Genomic DNA, 21,074 nt, shown 5'->3' on the forward strand with positions numbered 1-21,074 from the left:
AGTTTGAATAGGTACAATCTCCATAGCACTACCAATTGCAGCCACATAATATTCCCAGAATTGGAGAAATAATACAGTATACATATCCAATATCCAATATAAATACATATCCAATATAAACAATACATTCAAACGACAAGACAAAGACAGGAGGGGGGGGGGGGGGGGATACGCAAACATTGAATCGGGCTACACATTTCCCGCCAGGACGGCCGCATGACATAGCGCGCCATAGCCAATAGCTCCATCGAATTGGAGCTGTAGTGGTGTTAAGGTTGACAAGAATCACAAAATATATCAATCCATCTAGGGACTTATATAGTGGGTTGAGGGGGGGTGCATATCTCTCTCAGGGTCGTTCTTTTCAGCGAGTCGAAAAATTTAAGGATATGAGACCTAAGCATGGGATCCAGAACTTCAATAAACGGTCCCCACTTCTTATAGAACAAATGAGCATGCTTGTCCATATCGTAAAAGGCAGATTGTCTATCATAATACATAGTCGACTTCACCATACCCAGAAGTTGCTCTAGTCTTGGGGGGGGGGGGGGGGGGAGAATCTATGAATCCATTGCGTCAGAATGGCCTTCTTCACCAGTGTGATAAACACGTAAAGGAGGGGAAGTAATGGGAGGATCTCAGCCGGTAAATCCCCATAAGGGAGATGCAAACCCAGCAGTGCCTTAGGTGATAAGGGGAGACGCAACCCAAATTTACTGTTTAAATACCATAAAATTTTATTCCAAAATCTTTGTATCTTGGGGCAACTCCAAAATACATGTATCAGGGTTGCATGGGGTGCTCTGCATTTAATACATTGTCCGGAATCCAAAGGACTCCTCTGACTAGGGGATATATATGCTCGGTTTAAAAATTTTACATGGATCTCCTGTAGGTTCGAGGAGTGTAGAGCTTTAAAAATACCTGGTAAAGGGCGGAAAAAATCAGTTAGGGACCCTTGCATAGAGAGGTCTACCTTCCATTTTTCGAACATCTGACTCCATAACTTATCCACAACACTAGGGAGAAGGTCCCAATATAACCATTTTGTTTTATAGGGTAGCTTAGCAGTTAGAGTGAGTAAGGAGGTGAGGGAGTCAGAACCACCGGGGTGGGGTAATGGGTCAGGAAGGGATTGTACATAATGTCTAACTTGGAGATACATGAAGAATTCCGATCTATGCACACCATACCTATCCACCAGCCCAGAAAAAGAATAAACCAAACCTCCAGGATCAAAAACATCTCTGATGCTACTGATTCCCTTAGCTCGCCACACTTCGAATTTTGCATTCTCCAAAGGAGGGGTAAAACAAGGATTCCCACAGATAGGAATAAAATCAGTACGCCAAAATTCCTGTGCAGTGCTTTATTAATTATTTTCCAAGCAATATAAGCGTCCCAAAATAATAGATTCGTTTTCGCTTGTGAGGGGAGCAGGGCGAGCGGAGTGTGTAACAAGGCCTTCAAGTCATAAGGTGACAGTAAAGCCTGCTCAATGTGATAATTCGTGTATGTGGTTTTTGCCGTAAGCCAGTCATTTATATATCTGAAAGCCACCGCCCTAGAGAAAGTAAGCAGATCCGGGATCGCAAGGCCCCCCTACTCCCTCCGCAACTTAAGTTTAGCTAATGCTATTCTTGTTTTTTTATTTGCCCACAGGAATTTTGTGCACATTTTGTCATAAACAAGAGCATCCGCTCTGGAGATTTTAAGGGGCAGTAACTGGAGCGAATAAGAAATCTTTGGGAAAATAATGCTCTTGAGGACCGCCGCGCGGCCTAGCAAAGATAGAGGGAGCGCTGACCATGATTGGAGCTGGGTAGAAATAGCCTGTAGTATGGGTGTAAAGTTCATCTTGTAAAGATCCGATAAATCGGGTGGTAAATAAATCCCGAGATACTTCAAGTTGGTTTTGTTAACAGTAAATTGGGAGAGGAGAGGGAGGACATATTAAGTGCTGTCTGAGTCAAAGGGAGTAGTTCAGATTTTAAAGTATTCACCTTATAACCAGCAAAAAGGCCGAGTTCTCGAATTTTTCCCATTATGGCTGGGATGGAGACTTCAGGGCGGGATATAAAGACTAACATATCATCTGCAAATAAGCTTATTTTAAGTTCCTGGTCAAAAATTGAAATACCTGAGAATGAAGGGAGCCCTTGCAGCACCAGAGCTAGAGGTTCTACAGCCAGCGCAAATAATAGGGGCGATAATGGGCAACCTTGTCTGGTGCCCCTTCCCAACCGCACGGGATCCGAGAGAAAACCATTACATAGGATACGAGAACTCGAATTGGAGTACAAAGCCCGCAGCACACTGGCTAGGCCCGACGGGAACCCAAACCTCGCCAGAGTGGTATATAAATGATCCCAGCTCACCAGATCAAAGGCCTTTTCGGCATCTAGCGAGAAGAGAAAATGTGGGTCCACATTACCCGTGTGGCCCAGCCAGTATCTTACGAATATTACTAGTGGAATGTCTCCCAGAGATAAATCCGGGTTGGTCGGGGTGAACTACAGAAGGGAGGAGGGGTTTCAGTCTGTCTGCGAGAATCTTGGTAAACAATTTATAGTCTACATTCAAGAGCGAGATCGGTCTATAGGAACCAGGGAGTTGTAAATCCTTGCCTGGTTTAGGTAAGTGACGTATAAAAGCATCATTAAAATATGAGGGTGTTTTTTGAGATATTAGGATGACATTAAAAAGGGAAGTAAGGGGGGGGATCAATTTTGCAGAGAGTAATCGGTAATATTCCCCAGAGAAGCCATCCGGCCCCGGGGATATTAAGGGTTTCAGGTGTTTAATGGCCTTCTCAACCTCGGACTCTGTTATGAGTGAGCAGAGACGTTCTGTCAAAAAAGGATCCACCCGAGGTGGAGAAATAGAATCCCAGAATGACTGTTTAGCATTCTCATTTACAGAGGAGGTTTCATAAATAGTAGCGTAAAAATCTGATAGGACTCTCGCTATGTCTTTAGATTTAGAAGCCAGAGTGCCATCTGCTTGTTTAAGTGGATGAATGAGAGAATTAGAAGTAGACCCTTTCAATAAGCGTGATAACAATTTGCCTGTCTTATTACCAAAACGGTAAAATCTGATTCTTATGAAATGTGTGTTTATCTCCCAACGCCTGTAGAACTGCGTTAAAAGGCACTTTAGCATCCAAATATTGAGTTTTTATAGCGGGGGAGGGGTTCTGTTTGAATCTCTGATAGGCCTCAGTCAGTCGCTGTTGTGAGTTCTTAAAAGTAGAAGCGAATGTCTTTTTCCTTCGGGAGACATATTCAATGAGACGTCCCCTAATGACCGCTTTAGAGGCCTGCCAGAAAACCAAAGGATCATCTCGCGCCATTTAGGCATTAGTAGCGGAATAGTCATCCTAAAATTACTCCAGGTCCTTACGAAATTCTATAGAGGAGGAGAAATCTGTGGGAAAACGCCAGCGCCTAAAGGAACCTACATCTACCTTAGTGGACATGGAAGCCCAAACAGAGTGGTCCGACAATGCCATTGGTTCAATAGAGGAATCAAGGGCATGTAGAACCAGGGAATCAGAGACCATCAAGTAATCGATCCTGGATAGGGAATGATGGGCAGCGGAGAGGCAGGTGTATTCCCTATCCGTGGGGTGTAAAAGTCTCCAAATATCTGATACCTGGAGCTGCTGCTCCATATAAGGGATGCCAAATTTAGGGGGATTACGGGCAGAGGTGAAGGACTGAACATCCATATACTTTGAAGCAATGACCTTAAAATCACCCCCTATAATCAGGGGTGAGGTGGAATAAGGATATAAGGCATTGAGCAGAGAACAGAAAAAGGCTTTTGAATACTGATTAGGAGCATCAACCGTACACAGCACATATCTAGCATCCCAAATGGTCACTTCTAAAAAAAGATACCTGCCTGCCGGGTCCACCACAGAAGAGACCACCTCCAATCCCAAGGAGCGCTTAGCCAGGACAAGAACTCCTCTGGCCTTCGAAGAGTAGGGAGCATTAGCTATAACACGCCAGCCGAGCGTGCCTAATTTCTGAGCTTCTGGGGAGAGGTGAGTCTCCTGCAAGAAAACCAGATCTAAACGCAGTTTGTTAAGATACAAGAGTATTTTCTTCCTCTTTATAGGGGAGTGGATACCCCCAACATTCCACGTAGCCACCTTGAAACTAGACATTAAATCACAAATCTAATGGTATAAGTTTCCCTCCAATGGAGAGAGGGCCTGCCATCAGGCTCCCAGAAGGGAAACCAAGTAGTAGTAGCAATGTACACCCAACAGGAACAGTAACCTAATATCAAAACCCAAGGACACATTAGGATGGGAGTGAGGGGGAGACACAAGACAACAAGAAAAGCAAACCATATAACAGAAACACCAAACATATGTCTCTGTCATAGATATCCAATATGGACTTCACAATGTGAACAATGCAGGTTGATAAAGCAGGGAGTATTAAGGCTCCTATCCTCAACCACTTATCAGATAAGAAGTGTAAAATCAATACCGCAACTAATTTAAGAACGAGATAACTGAAACATATGGGGCATAGATATGATCTCGAGCCTGCAGCAGAAGGGGAGGGAGGGAGGGAAGGGAGGGAGGAAGAGATAGAGGCCCCTTCATAAGAACCATCCGTTGCACCATCCACTAGTATAAAGTGCAGGTTTGGCATCCACCTGGTGAGGGGAGGGAAGTTGGGGGGGGGGGGGGGGTTGGGAAAGGTAGATTCCGGGCCATAAGTCCAGCATCAGAGTAGGAATCCGGACACACAGTTCAGAAGCCTAAGCCGACAGGCATTCAGGGCATGACAGCTGAATATATGAATAATGAATATATAGATTAGCTCTCTTCTTCTTCCATCCTGTTATTTCCCTCCGATAGGAAACTCTCAGCATCTGCAGGCGTGGAGAAGTCCTTAAAGGAGTTTCCATCAAACATTCGTAATCGTGCAGGGTACAACAGCGCAAATTTACGACCGGCCGACACCAGTGATGAACATATGGGTGTAAAAGCTTTCCACAGCCGTGTTAATTCCGGAGAGTAGTCCTGGAACAGTAGTAGTTTATTCCCGTCCCACGAGATAACCCTGAGGCGACGAGATGCCGACCACAGCGCTTCCTTATGGAGGAAATTAAGGCACTTAAACAGGACCGCACGCGGTCTAGAACCGGAGCCCGAGGGCCTGGAGGGGCCGGTTCTATGAGCACGTTCTACGACTAAGTCTGCACACACTTCCTGTACATCCAGGAGTTCGGGTAGTGTGTGACGCAGGAATTTGTACAACTCAGGGCCGCAAATGGACTCAGGCAAGCCTATGAGGCGCAGATTACATCTGCGCGAGCGATTCTCCAAATCATCTAATTTCGCCCAAACCTGCATATCAGATTTCTGCAGACTGGCCACAGTGTCTTTTAAATCAGCTACATCTTGAAAATTAGAGCCTGCAGTTTGTTCCACATGTGCCAGCCTCTTAGTGAGTTGCTTATATTGGCTTTTTATATCTAGCACTGCTTGCTGTAATGCAGCTGCCTGTGATTGAGCTTGCTCCTGTAATAAAGGTTGCACTGTCTCCTTAACAGCCCGCATAATATCAGCATAGGATAAGGCAGGATTTAGTGTGGCACTTGGTGCTGTGTCTGAAGCAGGAACCTTGCGGGGTTGTTTTTGTACCTGTAGTTCCACGGAATGAGCAGTGTCTGGATGTCCAGGATTAGGAGCAGCTGCGGTGGCCATCTTGGATGTGGCAGGTCTGTCCCCGTCTCTTCCTGATTTCTGCTGCTTCTGAGGCATGCTGCCGGACAGGTACCTCTCCATATAGAGGAGGGGGGACCCCAAAGATGCTTGAGGGGGTAAGTGGTTGCGGTGGGGTTGCCTAAGGAGGCAATATGCCGGGTATAGAAGCGGCGGGCACCGGAGCTTGAGAGGAGTGCGGCTACTCCATGCGCTGCCGGAACCAGAAGTCTCTATGGCTGAGTTTTTGCAAAATGACTCCGTACTCAGACCAGCGTCTCAGTCCTCTACCATGTGTCCGCAAAAACGTACTTTGGCCCATATCCTGCATTCTGATTCTGATAATGAAGGGTCAGAAATAGAGGAAGGTGAGGTGGACTTAGAGGTGGGGGAGGGTACTCTGTCGCCTACCTTCTGCAGCTCCGCCAGCTAGGAAGGCCTACTCGGGACCTAATTTACAGTCCCTTCAGACTGCCAAGTTTAGGGGCAAGGCCAGAGGTTCTTCCACCGCCGCCAGAGGTGCTAGAGATAAACCACGCAAACCAGCGACTGCTGGGTCACATGAACAGAGCTCAGGCTCTGCTTCCTCAAAACCTTCCACATGTCGGTGGACCACGATGCCTGGGAGACAGGAAGATGGGAGCCTGGCTAAAATTCTTCAGTCACATCTGGACAAGATCTTGCTAGGATTCCTGGGTCATAGGCCTTATACCCCAAGGCTACAGACTGGATTTCCAGGATCTCCCACCTCACAGATTCTTCAAATCGTGCTTACCAGCTTCACAGGAGGCAAGTATACCCTTACAGGACGCCATTCAGAAACTGTTACAGACCTACGTCATTGTTCTAGTTCCACCTCCTCTACAAAACACTGGTTACTATTCCAGCTTGTTTGTAGTACCGAAACCGGACGATTCAGTAAGACCGGTTCTGAACCTCATGTCATTGAACCCGTACTTACGAGTATTCAAATTCAAGATGGAGTCTCTGAGAGTGGTGATCTCAGGTCTGGAAGAGGGGGAATTCCTAGTGTCTCTGGATATCAAGTATGCGTACCTTCTCATTCCGATCTGGCTGCCTCATCAGGCTTATCTACAGTTTGCACTGCAGGACTGTCACTACCAGTTCCAGGCCCTGCCATTTGGTCTCTTCACGGCACCGAGGGTGTTCACCAAAGTGATGGCAGAGATGATGATACTACTCCGCAAACAAGGAGTGAACATAGTTCCGTACCTGGGCGATCTTCTGATAAAGGCTGCATCCAGGAGCAGTTGTTGGAGAACATTGGTCTCACAACCAGACTACTCCTGGATCATGGGTGGATTCTGAACCTACCAAAATCTCACCTAGAAGCAACGCGGAAGCTTAATTTCCTGGGAATGATACTGGACACAGTGTCTCAAAGTGTTCCTTCCCTTGGAAAAGGCAATGGTAATCCAGTTGATGGTTTGGGCAGTCTTGAAGCCGACCCGGATCTAAGTACATCAATGCATCTGCCTTCTGAGGAAAATGGTGGCGTCTTACAAAGCAAATCAGTGACGTCGGTAACATATATAAACCGATCGGCCGGAACGAAAAGTAGAGACGCAATGTCAGAGGTATCAAGAATTCTCCTCTAGGTGGAAAAACACGCTGTGGCGTTGTCGGTGATCATTTCGGGAGTAGACAACTGAGAAGCATATTTCCTGAGCAGACACTGCCTGCAATCGGGGGAATGGTGCCTCTACCCGGAGGTGTTCCAGTGGTTGACACATCGGTGGGGGTATCCACAAATCGACATGATGGCCTCTCGACTCAACAAGAAACTTAAGCGGTATTTTCCAGGTTGAGGGACCCACACGCCCTGACAACTCCATGGGTCTACCGGCTGGTGTACTTGTTTCCTCCCATTCCTCTGATCCCAAGAATTCTCAAAAGAATAAAACTGGAAAGAGCTCAAGCAGTCCTCATTGCTCCGGACTGGCCGCGAAGGGCATGGTATGCGGATCTTCTCGATGCTAATCGAAGATCCGTGGCCTCTGCCTCTTCGAGAGTATCTTCTGCAACATGGTCTGTTAGTCTATCAAGACTTACCACGGCTACGTTTGACGGCATGGAAGTTGAACGGCTGATTCTAGCCATGAGAGGGATTCCTGACACTGTCTTCCGGACTATGATCCAAGACCAGAAAGGGGTAACGTCAAAACATTACCATTGTATCTGGAAGAAATATGTCTCTTGGTGTGAGAGCAGACCATATTTTACTGTGGAATTTCATCTGAGACGTTTCCTGCTTTTTCTGCTGTCAGGATTTGACATGTGCCAACTCCTAGGCTCCATAAAAGTTCATATTTCGGCCTTATCTGTTTACTTTCAGAAAAAAATTGCTGAGGTCTCCTTGAGGTCGAGACGTTCTTGAAAGGTTTTCTTCACATCCAACCTCCCTTTGTGCCTCCCACGGCACCTTGGAATCTCAATTTTGGTGCTGCAGTTCCTCCAGTCGGACTGGTTTGAACCGTTACAGGAGATAGACGTAAAGTATCTTATGTGGAAGACCATCACACTGTTGGCCTTGGCTTCGGCAAGGCGTGTGTCGGAGCTGTGGATGTTGTTTCACAAGAGCCCCTACTTGATTTTCCATGAGGACAGAGCTGAACTCGGGACTCGTCAGCAATTCCTTCCTAAGGTGGTGTCAGCTTTTCACATCAACCAAGCAATTGTTGTCCTGGTTGTTACGGACACCTCTGCTACTTCTAAGTCCTTGGATATTGTAAGGGCTTTGAAGGTATATGTAAAGCGAACTGCTCGTCACAGGAAATCAGACTCGCTGTCCGTTCTCCATGATGCCAGCAAGATTGGGTGTCCTGCTTCAAAGCAGTCAATTGCTCGCTGGATCAGGCTCACTGTCAAGCATGCTTATTCCACGGCAGGCTTGCCGATTCCGAAATCTGTACATGCCCACTCTACTAGGTTGGTGGGTTCCTCTTGGGCGGTGGCCCTGGGGTGTCTCGGCTCTACAGGTCTGCCGAGCAGCTACTTAGTCGGGGTCGAACACGTTTGCTAAGTTTTACAAGTTCAATACCAGGCCTCTGAGGACCTACAGTTTGGTCAATCAGTTCTGCAGGAACCTCTGCACTCTCCCTCCCGGTTTTGGAAGTTTTGGCACTTCCCCATGATACTAAATGGATTCCCAGTATCCCCTAGGGCATAAGAGAAAATAGGATTTTAATTACCTACCGGTAAATCCTTTTCTCATAGTCCGTAGGGGTTACTGGGCGCCCGCCCGGTGCTTCGTTCTTCCTGCACGGTTACTTGTTTAACTACTTGGTTAGCATGGCTTTCCACTTGTTATAGTTGTGCTGGTTCAAAATCTTACCACTTTCCTTATTTATATCCTTCTCTCAAAGTATGTCTAGCTCCTCGGGCTCCGTTTCCTAGACTGAGTCTGGTAGGAGGGGCATAGAGGGAGGAGCCAGCACACATTATCAAACTTCTATAGTGCCCATGGCAAGTGGACCTGTCTATACCCCATGGTACTAAATGGATTCCCAGTATCCCATACGGACTACGAGAAAAGGATTTACTGGTAGGTAATTAAAATCCTATTTTTACACTGCAATTTAGATTTCAGTTTGAACACACCCCACCCAAATCTAACTCTCTCTGCACATATTATATCTGCCCACCGTGCAGTGCACATGGAGGGTCATTCCGACCTGATTGCTCGCTGCAGTTCTTCTCAGCGCAGCGATCAGGTCAGAACTGCGCCGCTGTTGCATGGCTGACAGCCGACTGCTGTCGTTGCCTAGCGATTGCCTCTGCCTTATTGACAGGCAGAGGTGGTCGCTGGGTGTGAGATGGCGGCATTTGGCCGCCGTTTTGTGGGCGCGGGCCGCAGCGGTATTGTGACGTCACACGCAGCAGCTTTGAGCCGGGCAGCGACGAGTAGCTTCCGGCCAGCACGCAAAAGCTGCGCTGGCAGGGAGCTACTCCTGAAGTGCAAAAGCATCGCCGCTGTGCGGTGCTTTTGCACTTCTGCAACGGGGCAGGGACTGACTTGCTGAGCGGGATAGCCCTATTCTGGGCGTCCCCCCGCATGTCTGTGTTCCTGATCGTAGCTATGCTAAATTTAGCACAGCTATGATCAAGTCAGAATCACTGCCATGGTTTTTCCCAAATGCTAACAAATTTGCTGCTACGATCAGGTCTACATTACCCCTATGCAATTTCTTTATAACGCAGGAATAGGCATAGATGGTTGCACTAGGTAAAAGTATTACTGGTACATATACAGATAGCCATTAAAATGCAGTGCATTACCAATTATGTTTTCTTTAAATGTTTTCCACCTTTTTGTTTACAAGAAATAAAAATAAATACGATATCTAGTGTTCATTTAAAGGTGTGTACACACGGTAAGATTTTTTTCTTAAGATTTTGACTATATAGTGAAAATCGTAAGGAAAGTTAGTGCAGATCACAAGGTGAAAGTCACCTTGCAATCCCGATGCGCGGTCCCGCGAGGTCGGTATCGCAAGCCTAGATGGACTGTGCAGGCAAGTAAGTTTTGACTATCTCGTAGAAAAGATAGTCAAAATTGGCACTTGGCCTCAATCGTACATAGTCCGTATCACAAGCACAGTCATCTATGCTTGTGATACCAAACTAGTCCCTATCGCTAGTGAGAATCGGGGATTAGCCCGAATCTTGCCATGTGTACACACCTTAAGAAACATGATTAAACAAAATAGTATACAGAAGCTTTCAAACGACCCAATGAAGATACACATCCATTGATATTAATACAACTATGCAAATTATCATTGAATTTACCCAGACATGGTTAAAAGCTTTAAGTGCAGCACATTCAGAAATCCATGCATATGCATCTTCCTCCCTGCAAAATAATAGTTGCATAAACAGGGGTAATATACATAATGTTATTTAAGTTTGACATACCTGATTGTGACAATGGTCTAAACCAAGCTTTTTAGCTTAAACCGTTATCCCCATTCATCACATGAATGAAAATCTGTGCTAGAGAGTTGTATGAATGCACTAAAATATGCAAACATTAATACTTCTACATTTCCAATGTGTGCTTTGGAAACCCAGGGGAAGTATATGCATAAAGCAGGTACATCCAATAAATTGCAATTCTAAGCACAGCAAGTACTCTGAAGAATGCTTTTCTGAGATGCTTTGTTAGATCTATTTAGTGGTAAAGATTAAACGCAGGTGATAAGTACGTTTTTTTATTAAAAAAAAAAAATTTTTGTTAGCAAAATTATAATCAAACTTACTTTCTCTTATAGTGAATCTGAATCATCGTCCTCTACCTCCTCTTCCTCCTGTTCCCTGATTTCAGTTCTCAAAGTAGATGAAGAGGAGCTATTGGAAAGCAATTTTGTGCCTTTGAAATCTAAAGGGGAACTTCATGTAAATGTGAGTACATTAACTTTTTTTTATTTTATAAAAAAAAATCAGTGCATCATTCTTTTTTTGGTTACAGCAAGGGTTTTACAAAATATCCTCAAAGGTAGACTGGTATAACAGCAGGCTCAGTGCCTGTGTGTAAGTATTTGTGCCATAATGCAAATATGTAATCGGACAATTATGTGGCAGCAACAAATGCATAAAAGCATACCAGAAGTAGTCAGGTGAGTCGCTGTTCCGATCAAACACCCACCAGAATGGAAAGAAATGTGATCTGATGAGGAATAATTGTTGATGCCACCCAGATGGGGTATTCTTGAGTATCGAAAACTGCTGTTGTCCTTCAATATTCACTTCCAGCAGTATTTAGAGTTTACAGAGAATGTGTAGAAAACAAAAACAAAATTATCCACTAATTAGCAGTTCTATGGGTGAAAATGTCTTGCTAATCGGATAAATCAATAAATGACCAGATTGGCTCAAACTGATATGGAGGCAATTGATGATTGGTCTAGTTGGCCCTTATGAAGCTCTTAATTCTGTGCTACTGGATCACCATTGCCATATACTTGTATGGCAACAGTGCCTAACACAGTGCAGAGACCGTACAGAAAAGTTATTTTCTCTCTAACTGTCTTAATACATGTTGTTTTTGTTTTTTTGTTCAATATCTTTTTATTGATTTTACATTTTATATGAATACAGAGTTACAAAATTATCAAATAAAAACAGTTACACATCAGTCAGTGTGCGCAGTCTCATTTACATGGTACAAGAAGTATTCATGGTTATTACTGTTTCAATACACATCAATTTATTACATGCATGGTTTAGTGAATTTAGGGGCACATGTATTAAACTGGAGAAGGCATAAGGAAGTGATAAACCAGTGATAAATGCAAGGTGATACACACCATCCAATCAGCTTCAATATGTAAATTAACAATTAGGAGCTGATTGGCTGGTGCGTTTATCACCTTACACTTATCGCTCGTTTATCACTTCCTTATGCCGTCTCCAGGCTTAATTCATCTGCCCCCCAGTTCCTTACACAATTGTCGGAGTTATTGCGTAACAGAGTTGAGCTCATATATATTCAGTAGGTGGCTCCGCATGTTACAGAACATATGGGATTAGGTAGGTTATATCTTGTACTGGGTCAGTTAGCATGTGGTGAGTCTAACCATCTATCCCAAATATTGTGGAATTTCTGTCCTCCATTCCTTGTTAGATAAATATATTTTTCGTGTGCAATTGTGTCATTAACCAGAGATTTCCATGTAGCCAGCATGGGGTCAGCAGGTGCCAACCAAGTCCTGCCAATACTGACCTTGGCAATCGCACAGAGACAATAGACATAATGTCCGGCACATTTATCAAGGTTTTCATCAGCAATTATTGATTAGTATAAACACTGCTGGGGTAAGAATATCCCTGGGTATACCCTTGGAAACAATAACATCAATAACGGCATTCCAAAATCTTACTAAGCTGGGGCAAGTCCATAGGAGATTCCAAAATGTACCGCCTCCCAGGGAGCACTTGGGTTAGCTCGTGTTAGCCATACCCCCAAATCAAAAGATTCTTACAGAGGTCATGTATACTCTATGAACCAAAAAGAACTGACCTGTTGAAATCTCAGAGTTAGTATCATACCGAATATTTCCTAGCGCCTCTAGCCATTCCTCCTCTGTAAAATCTCCCAAGTCTGAAACCCATAATGAGTGTAGGATGTCACAACTGAGGGCCTGAGCTGACGGAAGGCAGCCTCAGTTGTAGGGGCTGAGATGTACCGGAACCTGGGAGGTTGTATCAGACCCCTGGACATGTAAGTAACATGAAGAGAAACCGCCCGAAGGCGTGACCACGACAACTTGAGTAAAAGTCAATGATATTTATTTATGACAAACTCCATGCATCACAGTAGCAGTAAAAAGTAACATAAAAATCAGCAGAGAAATAATAATACAGTTCCTGGGTACTACAGGGTGGCAGGGGCCACAGAGCTCTGGTGGTATGAGACAGTTCTTATTATCTGCAAGTTGGAAAGTCCTTACCAGGCTCAACTGTAGCAATGAGGAAAGCCCAGGGTCGTACCAGCTGGTGGTCCAGGGAAAGCTGGACTGCTGTAGATAAAATGCTGCTGTGGGTACTGGTTAGAACCAGACAGGTGTTGGCACGGAGTGGATACTGGCTGGAACCAGTTAAATAATAAATAAAGCTTGAGAGCGATGCAATGTAGATGAAATGTAGAATTTGAGAGCGGAGAAATAATAATACCGGTGGAGAGTGGTAAACTGCAGAAAGGACACCGGCCCTTTAAGAGAAGCTGTACACTGCTGGAAGCTGAGCTGGAAGCAGGTGATGTTGTAGCTGGAAACAGGTGAGTCCAGAATGGATCGGAGAGTCAGGCTACACCGCAGATGGAATGCTGGTGCGGGTCTCTATAGCAGAAGTCTGGAGACAGGAGCTGGAACCTGGAAGACATTCACAGAAGAGAGACAAACTTGGAACTAGGTTTGACAACCAAAGCACTGACGCCTTCCTTGCTCAGGCACAACCTATTTATACCTGCAGCAAGGAAGGCATTGGCTAGGCAATTATGCAAATTAATAATACTGACAACGGATTGGTAGGAATGATCAGCTGACAGAATCCAAGATGGCTGCGCCCATGCAGACACTTGGAGGGAAGTTTGGATTGTAATCCATGTGGTCTGGAAAACAGTAATGGCGGCGCCGACCACCGGAGACAGGAGACGCCAGGCTGACAGATGCACATCCGACCACGCGGACACAGCGGAGGCCGCGGCTGACGTAATCGCCACTCTGAATGCAGAAGCTCAGGGACGGCGGCGGAGGCCGCGGGAGACGCCATGCCAGATGTATAAGGCGTTACTGTGACTGCGTCCAGAGAGACAGGAGAGGATGCGGGAATGTGCACATCAGGATAACAGATGGGATCCGGTCCTGGAGCGCTGAGCCAGCCTTAGGAGGCATCTGATAGGTAAGAAATGGCGTCCAGATACCCGGATCGTGACATAGGATTGATAGTTTGGTATTATGAAATGTTGCTAGCAAGTCTGCGTAAATTATAGATACTAAATGACTTGCCCCGGTTTTGCGCAGTAGGGTCTTAGTTGGCGAATCCTGAAGGACTAACTCTAACCCTGTAAATTGCTTGGAGAGGGTGTGACAAAGTTGAAGATACCTAAAAAATAAATAAAAAAAATGTATTGCTGAAAAGATTTAAGACCATTAGGGTTATAAAGATGCCCAATTGTCGACACTCCCTTTGGACCTTAATCTTCCCTGACTTGCAGCCCACCTAATTCTTTAAGTTTATGAGAATTGAATAAAGTAGTTTCTGGATCCCAACCTTGGTTCCCTAGTAGAGTCTCAGCCTGTCTCCAAACAAGCACTGCCAGTTGAAGGATTGGGGGCCACTTACGGGACAGATCCCCATTAAGCAGCAACTGCAGAAGGGTGTGACACTGTCAACCATAATAGAGGATAACTCCTCAGTGCCACTATTATTTAACCACATTCGGATGTGGGCAAGTTGTGCTGCTATATAATAGTCTAAAGCTGGGAAGGGCTAGACCACCGTCGGGTCTTGATCTAGTCAATGTGACTAATTTTACACAGGGCCTCTTGTTAATCCATGTTAAAGAGGAAAGAAAACCATACATCATTTTAAATATTTTATGCGGGATATAAATTGGGGAATGCGTCTTGATACATGTTTAAGTTCAGTATGTGTTAAATTATGCTGGATCTAGGACAGTTGACACTTACCTAAAGATAAGTGTGTTGAAATTTGAAATGGAAGGTTCCTAGTGGCAGAAGAGCACTCTGGGCTGAATTCATGTTTTGCTAAGGAATCTGAGGCTACAATGGGCACAGGCTACCCAATATTGAACTGTTAAAAATGAAAAAAATCATTGCGTGGCCTGACAAATCTTGATTTTTTGCTGCAAAATGCAGATGGTAGTCAGGATTTGGCATAAACAATTTGGATCAATCATGTCTTGTGTGAACAGTTTATACTGGTGGTGTAATAATGTGGGAAATCTTTATTTGTTGCACATTCAGCCCCTTACTTTCAACTGTGCATTGTTGAAATAACAGTGCCTACCTGGGTATTGTTGCTGACCATTTGATACCTTTTTATGATGCAAATTTTCTAAGGGTTTCTTCCAGCATGATAATACGGAATACATAAGATTCCCAGGCTGGCTTGCTACGCTCTCCACAGGTTATATTCTCCCTCTGTGGGTGTCGTGGACACCCACAAACTGATGCCAACATGACACGTGACACTGACATCATGTGACTGGTCAGACAGCATTCCTGGAGACTCCAGGTGGGCGGAGCATGATGGAGTCCTCCTCCTTAAGATGCGTCTCCCACTGCCATTGTTCCCCAATTTGTGGCCTCCCCCTGACAAATCGTGGTATTCGTGAACCCTTCTGTAGCAACTTTACCTGACTGCCTCATAGCGGCCTGCCATTTCATTGGGCAGGAGCCTGCTGTTACTAGGGTTGCCACCTCATCCCTTTAATTCTGGACACACATTAATTTACACAGGTTCAGGCTGATTAAAACCAGGTGAAATGGAGTCTTGAAGCCAGCCAGCCAGCCAGCGAACCTGTGTAATTAATGTGTTCAGAATTAAAGGGATAAGGTGGCAACCCTAGCTGTGTTAAGGCCCGTACACACTGGTCGATATATCGGCCGTTCTCTTGAACGGCCGATATATCGCGGGACCGTCGGCCAGTGTGTACGGCCGATACGTCTGTGAACTCCGTCGTTCAGACGTATCGCGTCGGCCGCGCAGCACAGCCGACGGCCAATATATCTACCGATATATTGGCGCGTCGCTGTGTGTGTACAGGGCGGTCGGCCGACCGCCCGTACACATGCTGCGGAGGCCGGCGGTGATTGACAGCTGAACTGGGCGGGCGTGTGTACACGCCCGCCCAGTTCATGACGTCAGTCCCCGACGGATCGGGCAGTGTGTATGCTGAACACACTGCCCGATCCGTCCATAGATATTCTGCAGATCAATTGATCTGCAGATATATCTGTCAGTGTGTACCCACCTTTACTCATGCTCCAGTGTTTCTGACACTGCTGTTTGGCTGCTGCTTGCCTGCAAACCCTGGTGTGTTGAATTTTGCTAGTGGCCCACTGCAAAAAAGGCAACTTTTATTCGATTTGCTATGTCCCTGCTGGAGTTACTAAAGGCTTCAGTGTGAGTGGCTGTCTTTATCAACCAGGAGAAAGTAAACTGAAAACAAAGCCATAAACACAGCACAATATTGTGTATATTACCTTCAGATTATCTGTATAAGGTGTATATGTAACATAGAGTAAATTCTTCTCCTGTTTAGCCTTCTGGTCCCAGGTATTTAGAATATTGAAGACTCGTCCTATTCTTTTTCTTTTCCCTTCAGTTGATTGGCAAACTTTTTCAGAATTCCCTTGTGTAAAGAATATACAGCCAGCCTCTGTGTATTCTGAAGCACTGTGAGACCCATGAATAATGGAGGTTCTCATATTACATCATTAAATGCTGCCCTTACTCCACAGCTTGTCTTTTTGCTAGCATTTTGTTTCTTTTGTGCATTCTTTTAGTACATTGACTGTAGACAATCAAATAAGCACAGGGGATAAATGCGAAGCAGGAAGGTACACCGTCGAAATGTATTAACATCGTATGCTGGGTGGGGAAGTTATAACTCCCCCCTCCGGCTATTCCTGTCACAGCACATCAGCTTAGTACTAATGTGCTGTTCCTCTCCTCCCGCAGCTGCCACAGCCAAGTACAGCACTGTCCCTGCTGTGGTGATTGGGCATCGACATCTGCAGTTGTCGAAATCGATAACTGCAGGTTCTGAGCGGTCAGTGCCACTGACTGTTCATACTTTTACCCGAATATAGGCTTGCTATTGTGTAGATAGCAGCACTGATATGCGCCCCTGTCATTCGCCACACTTCTCCGCAGTAAAACATGGGGGCGACATAATGTGTGCTGATACCACTTCTCCCCATAACACCACTTAACACATCTACCCCTCACTCAGCTATGCAGTAGGCTTTAAGAGAATGCACAGCACATCTGTTTCAGAAGTTTACATGAAAATGGTTACGGTGGATCTTAGAGACCACTAAATATAAATCTAAGTGTCATATATGTCCGGTACATAACACAAACTGTCCTGCATATGCGGTGTTTAGTAGGGATGGAATTTTTCTTTTGTGTATTTAAACCATTAAAAGATGTTTTTCTTTTTTTTATACTGGTGACTAGACTTTTGGGTCATTTTGTCTTTGCTCATAGAAGAATGTGCTTTGTACTTGGCGTCAAAGCAGAAAATATTAATTTCTGACATGAAGTTAATGCAAGGCCATTAAGCCCTCTGTATTATGAAATGCACTGTTTCACATAATTGTGACAACAACATAGTACCCAATATTCAGTTTGTGTAATCAGATATTCTTAAGGCCCGTACACACTGGTCGATGTATCGGCCGTTCTCTTGACAGTTGGTGTAGCACACTTTTTTTTTTGCAAAAGATTACAATTTTGATTCACCGGTCCAGAAGACCTCCTTCCAGACCTCGGTAGTCCATTGGTGGTGCATCATGGCCCAGCGAAGCCTCTTTCTTATTTTGCCATATTAGGAATGGCTTTCTTACTGCTACTTGGCTTTTGAAAGTAGAAACTGAAACATCCTTACTTTCTCTTACGTCCTAGAGGATGCTGGGGACTCCGTAAGGACCATGGGGATAGACGGGCTCCGCAGGAGACATGGGCACTTTAAGAAAGACTTTAGGTATGGGTGTCCACTGGCTCCTCCCTCTATGCCCCTCCTCCAGACCTCAGTTTACTACTGTGCCCAGAGCAGACTGGGTGCATTACAGGGAGCTCTCCTGAGTTTCCTGTCAGAGTATATTTGTTAGGTTTTTTATTTTCAGGGAGCCTGCTGGCAACAGACTCCCTGCATCGAGGGACTGAGGAGAGAGAAGCAGACCTACTTCTGTGAGTATCAAGGCTCTGCTTCTTAGGCTACTGGACACCATTAGCTCCAGAGGGATCGGTACGCAGGTCTCACCCTCGCCGTCCGTCCCAGAGCCGCGCCGCCGTCCTCCTCACAGAGCCGGAAGGTAGAAGCCGGGTGAGTACGAGAAGAAAAGAAGACTTCAGAGGCGGCAGAAGACTTCATGATCTTCACTGAGGTAACGCACAGCGGTGAAGCTGTGCGCCATTGCTCCCATACACCTCGCACACAGCAGTCAATGTAAGGGTGCAGGGCGCAGGGGGGGCGCCCTGGACAAGCATATAAACCTCTCTCTGGCAAAAAAATAAATAATATATATATATATATATATATATATATATATATACATACATACATACATACATACATACATACATACATACATACATACATACAGCTGGGCACTGTATATATAAAGAGCCCCCGCCAGTTTTTTGTATATTTGAGCGGGACAGAAGCCCGCCGCCGAGGGGGAAGGGCTTCTCCTTCAGCACTCACCAGCGCCATTTTCTCCACAGCACAGCGCTGAGAGGAAGCTCCCTGGACTCTCCCCTGCTTATTCCACAGTGAAAGAGGGTTTTGAAGAAGGGGGGGGGGGGGGGGCACATAATTTGGCGCATTTATATTTATATATATATATATATATATATATATATATATGTACAAACAGTGCTACTGGGTAAACATATATTTATATAGTATTTTTTCCTGGGTCATATAGCGCTGGGTGTGTGCTGGCATACTCTCTCTCTGTCTCTCCAAAGGGCCTTGTGGGGGAACTGTCTTCAGATAAGAGGATACCCTGAGTGTGTGGTGTGTCGGTACGCGTGTGTCGACATGTCTGAGGTAGAAGGCTTTCAGGGGGGAGGAGGAGCAGAAAATGAATGTGGTGTCTCCGTCGACAACATCGACACCTGACTGGATGGATATGTGGAATGTTTTAAGTGCTAATGTAAATTTATTGCACAAAAAATTAGACAAAGCTGAAGCTAGGGAACAGCCAGGGAGTCAACCCATGTCTGTCCCTATGTCGCAGAGACCTTCGGGGTATCAAAAGTGCCCACTATCCCAAATTGTAGACACAGATACCGACACGGATTCTGACTCCAGTGTCGACTACAATGATGCAAAGTTACAGCCAAAATTGGCTAAATGTTCGATATATGATTATTGCAATAAAAGATGTTTTGCATATCACAGAAGAACCCCCTGTCCCTGACACGAGGGTACACATGTATAAGGGAAAGAAACCTGAGGTAACCTTTCCCCCCTCACATGAGTTGAACGAATTATGTGATAAAGCTTGGGAATCTCCAGACAAAAAACTGCAGATTCCCAAAAGGATTCTTATGGCGTATCCTTTCCCGCCAACAGACAGGATTCCCAAAAGGATTCTTATGGCGTATCCTTTCCCGCCAACAGACTTTTAATCCTCCCCTATGGTGGACAAAGCATTGACACGCTTATCCAAAAAGGTAGCGCTGCCATCCCAAGATACGGCTACCCTCAGGGATCTTTATGACCACAAGCAGGAGGTTACCTTGAAGTCCATTTACACACATTCTGGTACCTTTCTCAGACCGGCGATTGCATCGGCCTGGGTTTGTAGCGCTGTAGCAGCATGGACAGATACCTTATCAGCGGAAATTGAGACCCTAGATAAGGATAACATTTTATTGACCCTAGGGCATATAAAAGATGCTGTCTTATATATGAGAGATGCTCAAAGAGACATTAGTCTACTGGGTTCTAGAATCAACGCTATTTCGATTTTTGCTAGACGAGTCCTATGGACCCGGCAATGGACAGGTAATGCCGACTCAAAGAGGCATATGGAGGTTTTACCTTACAAGGGTGAGGAATTGTTTGGGGAAGGTCTCTCAGACCTGGTCTCCACAGCTACAGCTGGTAAATTAAATTTTTTGCCTTATATTCCCTCACAGCCTAAGAAAGCGCCACATTATCAAATGCAGTCCTTTCGATCACAAAGAAACAAGAAAGTACAAGGTGCGTCCTTTCTTGCCAGAGGTAAGGGCAAAAAGCTGCACAACACAGCTAGTTCCCAGGAACAGAAGTCCTCCCCGGGCTCTACAAAATCCACCGCATGACGCTGGGGCTCCGCTACAGGAGCCCGCCCCAGTGGGGGCACGTCTTCGAGTTTTCAGCCACATCTGGGTTCACTCACAGGTGGATCCCTGGGCAATAGAAATTGTTTCCCAGGGTTACAGGCTGGAATTCGAAGAGGTGCCTCCTCACCGGTTTTTCAAATCGGCCCTACCAGCTTCTCCCCCGGAAAGAGATGATAGTGTTAAATGCAATTCACAAATTGTATCTTCAGCAGGTGGTGGTCAAGGTTCCCCTGCTTCAACAAGGAAGGAGATATTACTCAACCCTGTTTGTAGTCCCGAAACCGGACGGTTCGGTCAGACCCATTTTAAATGTAAAATCCCTGAATCTATACTTGAAAAGGTTCAAGTTCAAGATGGAATCGCTAAGAGCGGTCATCGCCAGCCTGGAAGGGGGGGATTTTATGGTATCTCTGGACATGAAGGATGCATACCTTCATGTTCCCATTTATTCACCTCATCAGGCGTACCTGAGATTTGCGGTACAGGATTGTCATTACCAATTCCAGACGTTGCCGTTTGGGCTTTCCACGGCCCCGAGGATTTTCACCAAGGTGATGGCGGAAATGATGGTGCTCCTGCGCAAGCAAGGTGTCACAATTATCCCGTAATTGGACGATCTCATAAAAGCGAGATCAAGAGAGCAATTGCTGAACAGCGTCTCACTTTCACTGAAGGTGTTACAGCAACACGGCTGTATTCTCAATATCCTGAAGTCGCAGTTGGTTCCTACGAC

General features: G+C 45.4%; 1 protein-coding gene across 4 annotated transcripts in view; it reads left to right on the forward strand.

The window, feature by feature from the left end:
• Positions 1–21,074, forward strand: part of NAF1 (nuclear assembly factor 1 ribonucleoprotein) — a 453,380-nt gene that overhangs the window by 117,100 nt on the left and 315,206 nt on the right. For all 4 annotated transcript variants that reach the window (XM_063920445.1, XM_063920444.1, XM_063920447.1 and 1 more), the window contains one exon: positions 11,026–11,155. In XM_063920445.1, the coding sequence (XP_063776515.1) occupies positions 11,026–11,155 (130 nt within the window). The remainder of the gene's footprint in view (positions 1–11,025; positions 11,156–21,074) is intronic.

This window comes from Pseudophryne corroboree, chromosome 1 (genome assembly GCF_028390025.1).
Source record: "Pseudophryne corroboree isolate aPseCor3 chromosome 1, aPseCor3.hap2, whole genome shotgun sequence".
NCBI classification, from domain to species: Eukaryota; Metazoa; Chordata; class Amphibia; order Anura; family Myobatrachidae; genus Pseudophryne; species Pseudophryne corroboree.